Source organism: Manacus vitellinus, unplaced genomic scaffold, assembly GCF_001715985.3.
Source record: "Manacus vitellinus isolate BGI_N305 unplaced genomic scaffold, ASM171598v3 scaffold_4_pilon, whole genome shotgun sequence".
Lineage (NCBI taxonomy): Eukaryota > Metazoa > Chordata > Aves > Passeriformes > Pipridae > Manacus > Manacus vitellinus.
In genome coordinates, this window is record NW_021940604.1 from 3,894,491 (window position 1) to 3,910,065 (window position 15,575).

General features: G+C 38.3%; 1 protein-coding gene across 2 annotated transcripts in view; it reads left to right on the forward strand.

Moving 5' to 3' along the window:
* The window catches only part of ESR1 (estrogen receptor 1), a 165,268-nt gene extending 153,307 nt beyond the window's left edge, over window positions 1–11,961 (forward strand). For both annotated transcript variants that reach the window (XM_018078176.2, XM_018078179.2), the window contains exons 8-9: window positions 4,913–5,096; window positions 6,860–11,961. In XM_018078176.2, coding sequence (XP_017933665.1) covers window positions 4,913–5,096; window positions 6,860–7,094 — 419 coding nt within the window. In that variant the 3' untranslated portion in view covers window positions 7,095–11,961. The remainder of the gene's footprint in view (window positions 1–4,912; window positions 5,097–6,859) is intronic.
* The last annotated feature ends 3,614 nt before the right edge of the window (window positions 11,962–15,575 follow it).

Below are 15,575 nucleotides of genomic sequence, written 5' to 3' on the forward strand. Positions count from 1 at the left end.
TTTTTTTGGCATTAAATGAAAGTTTATAGCTGCTCAGAAGTCTGGCATTTTTACGAAAGTCTTGACAGTGATAGGTCAGATGACATGGTTCAGTTGAGCTGTTACAGGATCATGATGAAAGCAATCTATAGCATTGTTACACAATGCTGGCTTACAGACTGCCCTCACTGCAGTATTTCTAAGTACACCATAAACTCAATCTATATATATCTACGGCCATAGAATGTATGTCTGTATTGCTTGTCATTGTCTTTATGCACAAACGTAATTAATTTTACATTTCCGTTTTTGCATTCTTATAACGAACTAATTTTATAACCATCTGAGGGGTTAACTACTAGGTAGTGGGAATGTGGATATGAATTTCTGACTGCTAGACCCTTTAAATGCCCAAATTAGGAGGCTAGACTGCAATACAGAGATAAGTAGCATAATTTGGGGTATGTGTTAAGAGTTGTGTAAGTTGTGTTTGGCATAGATGCTCTAAAATGTCTTACGGAGATGCTTTACTTCACAGAATGTAGCCAGCCTCCTTATATAAAGTACTGGACATGTATGAAACATTCTGTGCTCTGAAGTACATGGCTAAGAGAGCTGGGTTCCTTCATCCTGGTAAAGGGAAGGCTAAGGGAGTGTCCAAGTGCAGCCTTCAGACAGTTGATGAACAGGTTATGGAGAAGCCAGGGCCAGACTCTTCTCAGAGGTGCAGGAGGAAAGGTCAATCTGAAATTTAGATGAACCACAGCAAGGGAGACCCTGACCAGATGAACAGAGCAAAAACTCTACCCAGTGAGAGGTTTAGCACTGGAACAGGTTAGCCAGAAAGATGGTAGGATCTCAGTCCTTGGACATACTTAGAACTCAGAGGGACAAAGCTCCAGGCAGCTTGATCCAATCCTGAAGTTACCACTGTTGGAGCAGGAGGATGAAGTAGATGACCTCCAAGCCTACCTTAGCCTGATTTTATTCTGTGAATGCATATGTAAATATTCACAATTCTTCTACTAAAGAAGCAGTAGATAAAGACACAATGAACTTCTGCCCCTTATTTTGTCTGTGTTATATATGCATACAATTAAACCAGCAGATCTCAAAATGATTTCAACAAGTAGACTAATTAAACAAATTGGACTAATTATGCTATGTGTAATTTTTAAAAGCAGTCTGCATTTTCACTCTAAAGCTTTGTGTGGATTTAATTCACTCAGTGTACAAAAACATTTCTTTATTAAATCCTTGGACATCTGTTAGTCTCTTCACATGAAGTAGTGTTGTTCATTGCTTTTGTTGGATGTTTATTTTCTTTTTTTTTTTGCAACATCATTCAAGGCTGTTTAATATCTTTACATTCCTTTGTCACATGATCTTGGGCAAAATGCAAGTGATTTTTTTTTAGTTTTACTTAGTGTATGTGGAAAGGATGGAAGGTTTTGTTTATAAACCAGAGTATACATTTACGCTACTTCAAAATTTTTCCTGAGATATTAAGGTGACAGCATGTCTGTAACAACAAGGACAGCATTGTGTCTAGCTAAATAATAAACCAGAAGGTCCTCCTCTAAAGCTGCAGCAATAAATCTTTTGACTAAAAAGCAAAATTGTATTTTTGAAAACCACATTTAGCTCAATATTAAAGGCTCTTTCTCAATACTGGAAAATAAGTATTAGAAACATGAAAGGGCAACATGATGCCAGATGTTTCACTTGTGAGTGTGTCTGAAAGGAGAAGTGGTGCTATGTGGCAAAGCAACAGGATTTCATTTTGGACATGAAGAAGCAGGTCATGTCTGCCTTACCAGCACTTTTTACCTAATTACTTAGCTGGTTAGTCCAAAGAGATGGAAAGGTTTGGCTGATTTAATGCATTCTGTAGACCTTCTGATACATTGTTCCATGTGACCGCTTGTTATTCTTTTGTTCTGATTTTTTCAGTTCCTGTAAAATTGTACTTTTTATTATTTCTTTATTTTGGAGGCTGAATGATCACAGAGATGAATTTTCTTATAGCTCAGCCTGGCTTGCTAAGGATTCAGACCGATGGGGCATAGTGGAAGAAGCAGAGCCTTGGGTATTTTTTTGTGAGCCTGAACTCTAAATGTAAAGATATTTTAAACTGGGGTTTATTGTGACAGAAAAGACAGTTTATTGTTGAGGGCAAATTATATCACTGTATGCCAAGAGCTGTCATGGTAGCACTGCAGTCCCTGAGGGATCCTGTTCTGTGTGTAGGTATGTGTTATGGGCATGGACCAACAGACCTTTCTTGTTTGCAGAGTGGTGTTTTCTCTGTTGTATGTTTTACAGTACTGACCTACAGAAAGAATTGGAAAACAACCTGGCAGCTATTCAATTTAGACCTGGAAAGAGCTTTGAGACTGTTAAATTTAACTTTGCTAGGGCAGTTTTCTGAATTCTGGTTCAAAAACTGCTTCTGTGTGTTATGTGTGTGAAAGATAGCCAGCATTTCTTTTGGGGAAATCTCTGGCCAGTGGCCTGGGGCAGGAGCAATCAATGCAGGGGTGGGGAAAGGAAAACCAAACATCATTTTCCTTGGCAGTTATTGACTGGCAATTGCCTGAATTCTCTACAGTTATTTGGGAGTGCTTTATTTGATTTATGGTTTTTAATAGCTTCTGGACTAGACCTAGGTGAGAAACAGTTCCCTCTAAAAGATTTTTTTCTTTTGATGGTTTCAATGGTATGGAATTATGGGGTATTGATACAAGAGCACAATAGCTTTCTGTAACTGAAGTAAGCTGGTGTGAAGGCACTGTGGGTTTATGAGATTAATGTTTCTTCTAGTGGATTGTGTTTTGTCAGTAATATTTAAGAATCTTACCCCTACAGGTACCTGCTAAGCTGTCAAGCCTAGTACTGTCAATAGGCATATATGAGGGTGGTTCGGAGTCAGCTGAGAAAGGCTAAGCTGAGAAAAGCCCCAGGAGCTGTTTCTGTTTGGTGAATTTATTTCAGTAAAAGTAATAATAGCTATAAAAAACTTTGTGAGAAAAGAGGTACTATCTATCTATATCAAATTTGAAGAAATACTCATTATCAAAATTAAGAACTCTAGCTGATGATTTTAAGAAGTTGTGCTGTGTTTGAGTATCCTTTCATTTTTTTAAACCAGTTTCTTACTCACTCTCTCCCAGGGACATTCACAATGACTTTCACAAACATAAATTTAAATTTATTTTTAGTACAGAAGACCCAATGTCATAAAATCTACTTGCAGGTTACAGTAGTTCTAGGTGTCATAGAATCATAGAATCATAGAATAGATTGGGTTGGAAAAGACCTCCGAGATCATCGAGTCCAACCCTTGGTCCAAATCCAGTCCATTTACTAGATCATGGCACTCAGTGCCACGTCCAATCTGCATTTAAAAATCTCCAGGGATGGTGAATCCACCACCTCTCTGGGTAGCCCATTCCAATGCCTGTCATGTCCTTGAAACACCCAGATGATGTAGGGAGGTGAAGTAGGCCAAGAAGATGGTAAAAAAAATCTCAGTTCCTCCAACTGCTCATATGCATGGCAAAATATTCTCATCTTCAAATCCAATGGTATGGCCCCCAGGCTATGAACAATACAAACAAGCTAGAAGGTATATGTCTGTCTACATGTGTATGGTAGTGTGTGTGTCTTTTTTTATTAGTATTGCTAACTGCATTGCATATTGCATTATCTATGAAGTTTTAAAGAAAAGCAAAATGAAACGTAATTCCAGAAACCATTTTTTTCCAAGGACAAAATTCAGATTTCTTCTTAGCTCTGTGAGCTGATACAGAGGGGCCAAAGCACAGGATTTGTCAATTTTGTTATAGACACAGAACAATGAACACAATATGATGAAGCCAGTTTTATTGTATTACTGTGCATACATCCTGGTGCCTCAGGACTGGATTATGGTAATATGACCTGTTTAGAGTTATTGGCTCAGTCCAAAAGATTTAAAACTGATGCTGAATGCAACATCTGCCTTTTGGCAGTACAGTGTTGTTGTGACCTGATTCACATTGGCTGTGTGATATTGTCCAGAAAAAAATCAAGATAAAACACCCCAAAATAGTTTACAGTTTCCCATTTAGAAAGCGGATGTGCCTCATGAACCCAAGAATTACTACTGGCAAAATCTCTTATGATGGGATTAGAGTGTTTTATAGGAGATTTAGGAGCTGTTGGAAGGGGAGTTTCAAGGTGTTTTGTCCTCTAGGAAAATTTCCATCTGGTCCAAACCTTGAGGCTGCTCACTTTCAGAAGTAAGCAATTCAAAACAGCTAAATTTGCACAGGTTAATTTGACATGGTTTTTAAAGGAGAGTCAGGTTGCAGGTAAAGGAACACACCTTTCAAGGCTCTTGCTTGACTGGGAGGATTTTTTTGAGGTGAGCATGCCTAAATAAACTCTGAATTTGTTTACATGTTTTGTGGTAATGTGGTAATTATTTAGTCCTAGATTGACTAGCAAATCACTAAAAATCAAATGTTAAACAACATAGAAAATGGCAAAAACTGCTGAAGGCTTGCGTTTGTTGGTAAGTATTGCAGAATTCTCAAGGGGAACAGCATTTCCTCAAAGTTTCAGAGCCAAGTGACTGAGAGAAGAGCATAGCCAAGGTTAGGTCTAACTGCAGGTGTCATCCACCACTTGGTCCAGACCTTGGATGGATCCAGGCAGGGAAGAGGCATCATATTCCTCCTCCTACTTTGCCCACAGTGATTAAATCCATGCTCCAGAGTCATTCAAACCAGTGACCTGGCTGGCAAGCAGGAAAGCTGGCACACAGCCAGCTCCCATGGTTTAACACAGCTTAAGAGACAAGCCATGAGGTGTGCCTTGGGCAAGTCTGACTCCATCAAAGTAATTTTTGTCTGTGGTTTGTTTGTTTTCTTTCTCCTTCCTACTCCAGGTGTGTACACTTTTCTTTCCAGCACCTTGAAATCTCTAGAAGAAAAAGACTATATTCACCGCGTCCTGGACAAAATCACAGACACTCTGATTCACTTAATGGCTAAGTCAGGTCTTTCTCTGCAGCAGCAACACAGACGACTGGCTCAGCTTCTCCTCATCCTCTCTCACATCAGACACATGAGGTGAGCACCAAGTCACACTCCTCTGTGCCAAGCCCAGGCAAGGGAGGTGTCACAAATGCAACATGCATACTTTTCCTTCACAGGTGGGAGTGCAAAAAAAAAACAGCTTTCCATACAGTTGTACAGAACATGTGTGCAAAACTCTTTGTTGGAGTATAGTGTGAAAGGAGTAAATATTTTTCCCATTTGTTTCTTCAAGTCTCTTCCTCTGCTTCTTATTTTGACAGTGCTGAAAGCAGTATCTGTTTTTAGAATTATAGAATCATAAAATGGTTCTGGGTTGGAAGGGACCTTAAAGATCATCTAGTTCCAACTCCCCTGGGGTTGCTCAGAGCCCCATCCAACCTGGCCTTGAACACTGCCAGGTTGGGGAATCCACAACTTCTCTGGGCAACCTGTTCCAGTGCCTCACCATCCTCCGTAAAGAATTTCTTCCTAACATCTAATCTAAACCTGCCCTCTTTCAAGTTTAAAGCCATTCCCCCTTGTACTGTCACTACATGCTCTCGTAAGAAGTGCCTCTCCAGTTCTCTTGTAGGCCATTAGGTTCTGGAAGGTGCTATAAGGTCTCCTCAGAGCGTTCTCTTTTTCAAGCTGAATAACCTCAATTTTTTCAGTCTGTCTTCATGGGAGAAGTGCTTCAGCCCTTGGATCTGGACCTGTTCTAACAGACCTGAACACAGATGTTTGAAAAGTACCAAGTAGAATACTAATGCAGCAGTAGCCTAGCTCTGCAAACTTTAGTCTAAGATTTAATAAAACTGCTACTTTTGTGAAAATGTAGACAATTTTCACAAGTTCCTTGATTGCAAATCACTATAGAAAAGAGATTAGGGTCATTATGTTCACTGTATGGATGAGGATAAAAGCAGAACTACTGAATTTCAATCTAGAGGACCATGTCTTTTGCTAATCAGAGGAGAGCTGTCTGAGAAATTTAATAGTTGCAGCAATTATTATCCCAAATGTAATTACCTCTTAAGGTAGCTGCTCAGTGGTATGACAAGTCTATACAAAGATGTGGTATATATTTTATTATTATGAAGGCACAAAAGATGCTGTTACATAGATTTTAGTTTTCATTATTTCAGCTAATAAAATTTAAATCAGAGTAAGCATCACATCATAGCTACTAAAGCTGAAACATGAAGATTTTACTTCCTGGACTGATATTCAGCTCTTCAGGAAAAAGTCAGGGGGTGTGTGCTTGTGTTTTTTTCATTTGCGTCATTTTGTAGAGTTTTTTTGTCCTTGTGTTAATCTTCCTTCTTTTTTTTTCCCCCTCTAAGAAGAATTTGTACAATTAAGGAAATTCCAGATGCTCAGTAAAGTTAATTGTTGTTACATAGTTTTGTGAATGGATACTATTGCAAGTGAGCTTTTGCTATTAAATTGACAGAGCTTATTTTCTAGGAAAGAAAACATTATTTTTTTATTGGAACGGCGAGATTCATCCAATTCACTTAGTCACAGTGGCTAAGTTATAAGTCCATGTGCCCTGGGCTACCTTTTAGGCAAAGAAGAGCAAAAGAGACATCTTTGGAAGGCAACTTGACCATTTGCAGTCTGCAATGTTCTTTGAAGCTGTTGCCTTCTGCTTTACTGTAGCAGGCGTGTACAGCAAATGCACTGTTAAGTTAGTTGTTTTGTACAAGATAGAATTTATATAAACTAACAAATATTATTAGCTGGTAGCTTTTTTGTTTTATCCCCCCCCCCCCCCCCCGTAGCATATTTGGAAAGTAACTGTTTTTTGATTACAGCAACAAAGGAATGGAGCACCTGTACAATATGAAGTGTAAGAATGTAGTTCCACTCTATGATCTCTTGCTGGAGATGCTGGACGCTCACCGACTGCATGCCCCAACAGCCAGGAGTGCTGCACCAGTGGAAGAGGAGAACCAGAGCCAGCTGACAACTGCATCAGCTTCATCTCATTCCTTGCAGTCTTTTTACGTAAACAGCAAAGAAGAGGAGAATATGCAGAATACAATATAAGCAGAAGTCAGAATATATAATGGTATGAGAAACACAGCAGCATTCTACCTAGCTCATGCTTCATTTTGTCTATAGTGCCACCTTTGAAAACACTCCAGTGACAGCAGCACCTGTATTTTTCATTTGAGTGTTTGTCAAGCGGTTACCTAAACTGATTGCTTATCCTAAATGGAAGACATTTTGTTGCTGTGGACAGCTAGCAAGGATTGTCAGGCTAACTTGATTTAAAATTTGCAGTGTTTTTATTTAATTTTGCACGTAAGTTTGATAAGTCCTAATCTAAACCGTACATTAATTTTACTTTAAATTGATAGGGGATACCACTCATGCATATTGGAATTTTCATGAGTGGTAGCCTTTGTTGATATCCACCCAAAATCCTGAGCTCGTTTAATCCTTTACTTGCTTGAAACTTTTAAGCAATTTGGTAGAGATTCTGGATGAGATTTTGGGGGGTGTAAATAGAAAGTTGTCTGGCATCTTAGTGTGCTGTAGTGAAACTGCACTGCTAGGGACTGCCTTGGTAGTTAGATTCCTGCCTCTTTTCTTCCTATAGTAGAAAGGAACCCCTGTCTGAGAATAATGCTTTACCTTGCTGGCTTACATCAGCAGACAACTCCATCTCAAGCTCATTCTGACCAAACTTTTAGGTACCCTTACCATATCCTCTAGACGAATTGCATTGCATGCATCCTATCTTGTCTGATCCTAGAAAGCTAAATTGTTCTGTTGCTCAACAGTGTAAGTCCAGGGCAGTGTGGCAAACAGTGATAACATAGATAATCGCTCTTGAATCAGATGAGATGATTACAGAAATCATCAGGTCTTTAAAAGAAGGTCTTCACACACCTACAGGATCCAGTACTATTTATAAAAAAATATCCCCCTGTCCTGTGCTTTGCTGTGCTACAAAGCAAGGGGTGAGGATGTCTTTGGCTCTCGTTGTGGCATGCTTTGAAAGCACTGTTAAGAGCCAGCTCACCTGCAACACCAGAACTGGGCAATGAGCCTCAGACATGGTGAAGTCTCTGAGACTGCATGTCCAGGAAGATAAATCTGTCTTTCTCCATGCATGTCTGTAACTCACAAACATATTCCTAAGGATTAGTTTGATTCCTCAGACAAACTGTAAATATATAAAATGTCCACTCACATCAAGAGTTTCAACAAGACATAAAGGAGAGAGACTGAAGAAATATATGTGATGTGCTATCCAAACTAGGAGTTGGTGCTGTTGTTTGATTGCCTCTATGTTAGAAAATTAAACATGTCAGGGAACGTTGCTGGGTACTGGAATGTGATTATTACATATGCCAGGGATATTTTACTAGTCTGGTGATATACTTTGCCTGTGCTGTCTGCACTTGTGGTTGACAGGTGCAGTTTGGGAGTTAGCACAGACTAGAGACTATTCCAATAGCTGGTTGGAAGCAACCACCCTGCCAGTGAGGATGTTTCATAGCATGTGTGTAGGCTGCTCCACAGCAGCTGGACACAATGCTAGAGAAAGGGTTCATGGATGCTTCTTTTACTGCTATAGTTGAAATCTTTATATTAGATTATGTTGATTGGAATATCCTGTAGTAACTAAATATAGGAAATAGTGCAACGAATGCTGTTCAGGAGTGCCTATATCTGATTATGCTCCCTGTCACACAAGCAGAGTCTTTGTGCAGTGAGATCAAGTTACATAGCAATTGTGAAGGCAGCAAGGCATAGGATGAGTTTGTGCTCCAAGTCAAGAATTCTTTAATGAATGTACATAATGATGTCTATAATAGTTTCATGTACATATCTGAGGATATGCACAGTTTAGAAGTCTAAAGCTAGATGCTACCTATATTTGAGAAGATTCCTCAAAAACTGTACAAGCCTAAATATGTGATACAGTCACTGTAAGTTAATAGGCCTTTTATTGATGCATAGTGTCTTTTTTTCCTGAAAGTGCTGAAAGTTTTGTCTTTTTATGTATTCAGTAAAAGTGCGTGTGTGTGTGTGTGTGTTAATTTGGTACCTAAGGGCTTTCGGAAGGGTCCTAAATGCCATGAAAGAAGATGGACATTTTGGGTTTATTTAGTAGCTGTTTCTCAAATGTGTTAGGAAAACCATGAATGCCTTGAAATGAGTGCAGGCTAAGATCTGAATGGAGCACAGGAATCCCTGTAGTTAAATTTATGTGCTTACACCGTCTTCATTCACTTGTAGCCCAGTGTGTGTTAGAGCTGCTCTTTAAATACTGTACGTGAAACTTGGTGTTCTCTACAACAGAACACACAGATCAAGCTCATAAGCTGGAAGGCAAATTGGTTTAAATGAACACCTCCCTTCCTACATCCCAGAACAGTCCACTACATCGATTCAAGTGTAAATTTGTCCTAGAGGAAAAGAGTTAGTTCCTGGAGAGCAATTCACAACAGAGGGTCAGATTCTGATGATACCTACATAGGGCAAGCACTTTTACAGTCTATAGATTTTCCCAGAGAAGCTGGAGAAACATGATTTGAAGTGGTATGGAGCAGGCAGAAGGGTGTCATAATGTGTCTTGGAACATACACAGTAATATCAGTCACTCACAGTCCTAACTATGAATGCTTTCCTAGGCTCGGTCCTTGCAAGGAAGCAATTTAACTTCAACCAGTCCGCCCGTGTTTGTGGTGAAAATGGCAAAGGGCAACCTAGAAAGAATGAGTCCCAGTAATACATTCATTTACATTGGGGCAGTTTCAGGATCCGTGTCATTAACTTGTTCATGAGATTTTAATTGAAGAGCACCTTAAAGAATATAGTAACCTTCCCAGAGTTATCTATAAAGATGATTGTCTACGTATCAGACAGCTGAATGTAGCTATTCAATTGATTAAAGAAAGTCTATGATACAAAAATGGCAACTTTTTTCATATATAGTTCTGAATTATGTTCTTGTGTATGCAAACAATTGTGCCTGACATTTGGTAATTGTTATTTCACAAGATGCTATTTTATGTGTGTGTATATATACATATATATACATATGTATACTTTATATTTGCAGCTGACAAACCAGTACTACCTGAATACCTGGTGCTGGATATTAAATAAAAATACATAGCATGTAAAAACAAAAAAAGTTGAAAGAAAACTTTTCAAGGCAGCTAATTATGCTTTTACCAAAACATTCATAGTGATGCCTCTGGACAGCTAATGAAAGAATTATTTTGTAATGTTTATACATGGATTTTTTTAAAAAAACAAAAAACATCAAAAACCAAAAAAAAAAAACAAAAAACCCTCTAGAAACATAGGCAATGTAATACCAGCAAAAGCCAAACAGAAATAGACCAGATGAACTTGCTTGAGAACATGGATGTTACTGAATTATTACAAAAAAAGCTTGTGAGGCAGGAGAGGAGATAGGGAGATGTGTAGCACTTCGTGGTGTCTGAGTTTCCAGTATGTGAAAGCCACTCTGGTTTATAGTGGTTCGAGCCATGTCTTGATATCGTAGACTTTGTCTCAGGTAAAACTCCCAGTTGGGGCAGTAAGATTTATACTGGGGTAAAATAGTTTAATGAAAGTTTCTTGGTGTGCGTTTGTGGTAAATTTACTATTATGTTTCAGTGACATCACTTGATGATTTTTCTCCTTCTGTACACTGAGGGGTTTAATAATTTAAAAATGTAATTAAATAAATAATCTAAACTGAGCTCCCAGGGGTATTGCAAAAAAGTCACTAGACCTCAAATTGAAAAAAAAAACAAACAACCAAAAAACACCAAAACCATCCCCTTCATCCAAGCCAGAGTTTGTACTGGAGCATCCATCTATTTCAGTTGATGCCAACTGATTCCTTAAGAGCTGTGCCAAACGTTTAAAAATAAACAAGCTACCAAAAAAGTAAAAATTCTTCCTCACTAGGGCTTTAGTCTTTTCACAGGCTTTGGTAAGAACACAGCAAGCCTCCTTTGTGTATATCCTGCTTTAAAATTAGAGTGCAACTCAACCTACAACTATTGGGATTTTGGATGTAAGGTATTCTCAGCTGAACTTACATGAAGTACATTTCTTATTTTTGAATAAAGAAATGGCTGTTTTCAATGCTATCTACAACTGTGATATGGTTTTACAGATAGAAATTCAACACATGTAATACAACGTGATGTTAATGACAGTATCATAATACAAAACAGTCCTTGCTGTCACCTGCAATATTAGCATGATCTCAAATTGATGAGAGTTTGAACTGAGAGTTTTAAGTTAATATTTCCCTAATAATAATGTCCTACCCTTTCTACTCATAATTCCCTTTCATCCTTCAAATGTAGATAGCCTTATGTCCTGAAAGTTGTTTTCAAAGTGATTGTTGCCCATAAAGGGTATTTGGTTTTGCACTGTGTTAAAAAAAGATAAAATTCTTTTGCATTCTAATGTGCCTAAAGAAACAAACAAAAAAATAAATAAAAAAATATGCTGCCATATTGCAAATTAGTATGCTCTGTAATCCTGTGTGCCTACAAGTCTGTTTCTTCAGAAAGTGCCCATTGAAAAATGAAGGGATAGACTGCTGGTCACAAGACTTGCGTTATCAAGCCACTTTATGTATCACCTTCTTGTATGTACTATAAAGCTAATGCTTTTGTGTGCACTATGTAGTCTATCAATGGAAAGTTCTTTGGAATAGGCTCAGCTGCCATAATGTATTTGTTGAAGTATTCTGTTCTTTCACTGATGCCTATGAAATTATTGATGTCTTTGTTCTGGTGAGGTATTTTTTGTTTTGCACCTAAAAAAAGTTCTAAAAAAGTCCAAATAAAAAAATCCAGTAAGCTACCTTATTGGTGCAAGATTTTTATCAGTGTATTTGATGTTGAAAATAAAGAATTAACCAGAACACACTGTTTCATTAGTTATCTTTTTCATAGTTTTAAAAATATGCTTCTTTGCTTATTGTTTTCCAGTAGGCAGCAAAATGGTACACTGATTTTACAGAAATAGAATTTGTCTGTTTCTGTGCATCTGAGTGAAAGTGAAAACTATTTCTCGATTAGTTCCTTCACTTTTCCCAAAAAGCATCAGAGAGTGTGGCCATACATAGGGTCGACAACATGCTAGGCCTAGTATTCCTAATGACAGCAGGGAAGCCACCTAAGTACTTGGTACTTTATATGTTTTAATGTTCTTACTATTTTATGTTCCTTATTTTGGCTTTTGAAATAGATTATAGTGGAAGAGACAAACCGTGAAAACATATCTTTCTGTAGTTGGCTGCCACTTACCATGAGTTGGTAATATCAAGGTAAATAGTACTTCCTTCCCAAGTGAAGCCTACTCCTTGGGGGAAAAAAAATGTTTTGACTAAGCTGTCAGGAATGGGGTGAAAAGAAATAACAGATACTTTTATTGACATAAAAACACATTGAACTTAACTCTATCCTGTAAAATACTCTCAAAATTATATCAAAGCACTAATCTATAACATTTGCATATGTAGGTATTTCAATGCTCATAATATATATATTCAGTAAAATAGAGAGAATATAGTCCCTATAAGTGTTTTTTTTTCATCTATTTTCTGTGCCATACTGGTTATACATGGGAAATGTATATGTAAAAGCTCTTTGGTTTTTATGTGATGTTTCACTGCACTTAAAAGGAAAAAAAAATTAAGATTATTACCTTAATTCTTAACTATTATCTCAATGATGAAGACAAGATAGGCAATATACTTTGTCCATCTGAAACCTTACCCTATAGCTTGTCAAATATGAAAGCAAATACACTTTGGAGACTCAGACTTCAAAAGAAAGTTAGGGACTGTTGGGATTTATAAGTGCTGACTAGAACTGAACAATGCTTCCAAATCATAATACTGTTTTGCAACATGCTTCTGTGGCAAAAAGCTTGATCGAGAGTTGCTTCTTTGGCCACAATGGGTGAGTCAGAGTAATAGGAACTAATTGCACATGTACATGTGCTCAAAATAATAAAATCATTTTCAATTCTGATTCAAAGTATGACACTATTTAATGGTTTTACACATTTTTTTAACCAAAGGACCAAATGAGCTCTTACGGTTCATGGAGACCTGGTTTAGGATGACAGCTGCTACATGATACTGAACTCACAGATTTAATCCCAAAAAGCAGCTAGATAGCAGAATACTCCTGCAAAATCAAAAACATGACACTCCTAAATTAAAAACAAAACAGCTAAAAGTCTGAACATATTTACATCTGCAAAAATCGTAACAATTTGAATGAGCAAATGAATAAGCAAAGAATTGCACATTACCTGAGATTATGCATTCTTTTGCCCATCTCTTTCTGGAGCACAGTGTGACTGCACAAGTATCACAGTGCAGTGACCTGGGAATGCACCACTGGAGACTGTCTACTCCAATTCCTGGCTCAGAGCTGAGTCACCTAGACAATTGTGCAGGGCCATGTCCACAGCCACAAAAGGAGACTCTACTACCTCTCTGGGCAGCCTTTTCCAGTGTTTGACCATCTGCACATTGAAAAATGTTTTCGCTGTGCTCAGATGGAATTTCATGTGGTTTAATTTGTGCCCATTGCCTTTTGCCCTGTCAGTGGGCACAACTGAAAAGAGTCTGTTTCCCTTTTCTTCATTTCCTCCCATGATGTGTCTCCTGTGATAGGAGAAAGTGGGTGAGATGTCACCTTGCTCATGCACCCAAAGGAGGAACCTCTGGCCCTTTTGAACCTCTGGCCCTCAGAAGGGCCTCTGCAGCCAGGAACTGGGCACTTTTCCATAGTCAGGGGCCATCTGGGACTCCAGCTTCATTCCTGATTTCTTATGTCTTTTGGATGAAGTAATTTGCAAAGTGATAGGGCAAGGACATGCCTTTCTATTTCAATGCAGAACTCTTGTAGCTAAAACTCCTGGCTCACCTTTATGGGGCTCATCACTCTTGTTTCCCTCACTACATAAACAACATCTTGCAGAACAGCTGCCTACTCCCATGAGGAAGCCCATGTATACAAACACAGCTGTATACATTGGGCTCCCCCGCACTCCTCCTTTCTCTCCTTCCTGACATGTAAGTGGTGACAGCCTTGTTCCAGCATATTTTATTCTAATTAACTAATTAGAAAAGTATGACATGGTTAAGGCATCATCAAAGAACATATTTGACTGCTTTTTTGTTTGTTGAGACAATTCTTTTGTTATGCAAAGACAACAGCTTCAACTGTTGCAATGACATAGGCTTCAACTTGGTGTTCTCAGTACACGGAGCACCATCCCTTGTTAAAAGCCTTTTGGCCATGCTTACTCCTCAAAATTTAATGACAGAATTTAAAAAAAAATATTCTCCATCCAGATACTGCAACATTAAAAGCTCCATGAAGCAGCTGTTTCTTATGCTGGAAAATTCTTACATCTCTTTCTCCTGCATTACACTGCTTGTCTCCACCACCCACGCAGCAAAGAGAAGAGGAAAATCCAAACATGTAAAATAGCACTCATCAGTGTGCTCACAGAGAAAGAATGCCCAGGGAAGGGCACTGCATACATACTTTTTCTTATGCCCAGCCAGGCTTCAATTACTACCATTCACTGTGGCATCCTGCAGACAAAGAAACTCAAGCGAAAAATGGTCATGAAGTCTTCAGGAAAATTGACCATCAAAATAATAACATTTGGCACTTATCTCAGCAGGAGCAAGGCTAACTAGCTCTCACGTCCATTTAAGATCTGTGTGCTGCAGGATTTAGGTGTCATTCTGCTAATGTCTTCATTTCTGCAGGCGTACAGGTGATGTAAAATTTATCTCCCGCTGTTTTCCATTCCTACACATTTGCGCACAACTTCAGAATGTTACCATTTTAAACAGATGAAAAATGTGCTTTTGAGGAAAGGCTGTGCTTTCAGGCATTTTTTAGCCAGATTTTGCAAGGCATTTGGGACTGTAAGATATTTAGGTCCTCTACACATAAAGACTAAATGCTACTCTCTAAGACATAAAGATTTGCTTCTTGACAGATTTCTTTTTATTTTTCACTCACCTCTTGTGTCATCCATGGAAAGGTGAACAAGTATGTTATACTGCAGAGATAAGCAACAGGTGTTGCCCATTTTGCAGTGAGAGTCACATTAGGGCTTGAAAGTTTAGGTATTTGTATGAAAGCATGTTCTCCCATGCCCCATGGTCTGCATACCTGCCTGCACAATGCTTCAAGTTTAGCAAAGGAGTCAAAATTGCAACCATGTTTTAACCTACAGCTCCATGGTCAGGAGAATCTCACAAACAATGTTTGAGTTGTTTATAAAGAGAATACTACAGACATGAATGTCCCACTTCTTGGACAGCCTTGTGAACACTTACATAAAAAAGTGTACTCTGGTAGCTTCCAGTTGCTTTTTGAAAACATCTTTTCTAAAAACAATGGAATGGAAAAAACCACAATTACAACATTCATAATAACAGTCCCTCAGAAATTACAACATGCCTGAAAATGCAGAGCCTGACATGAGTAACCTTTG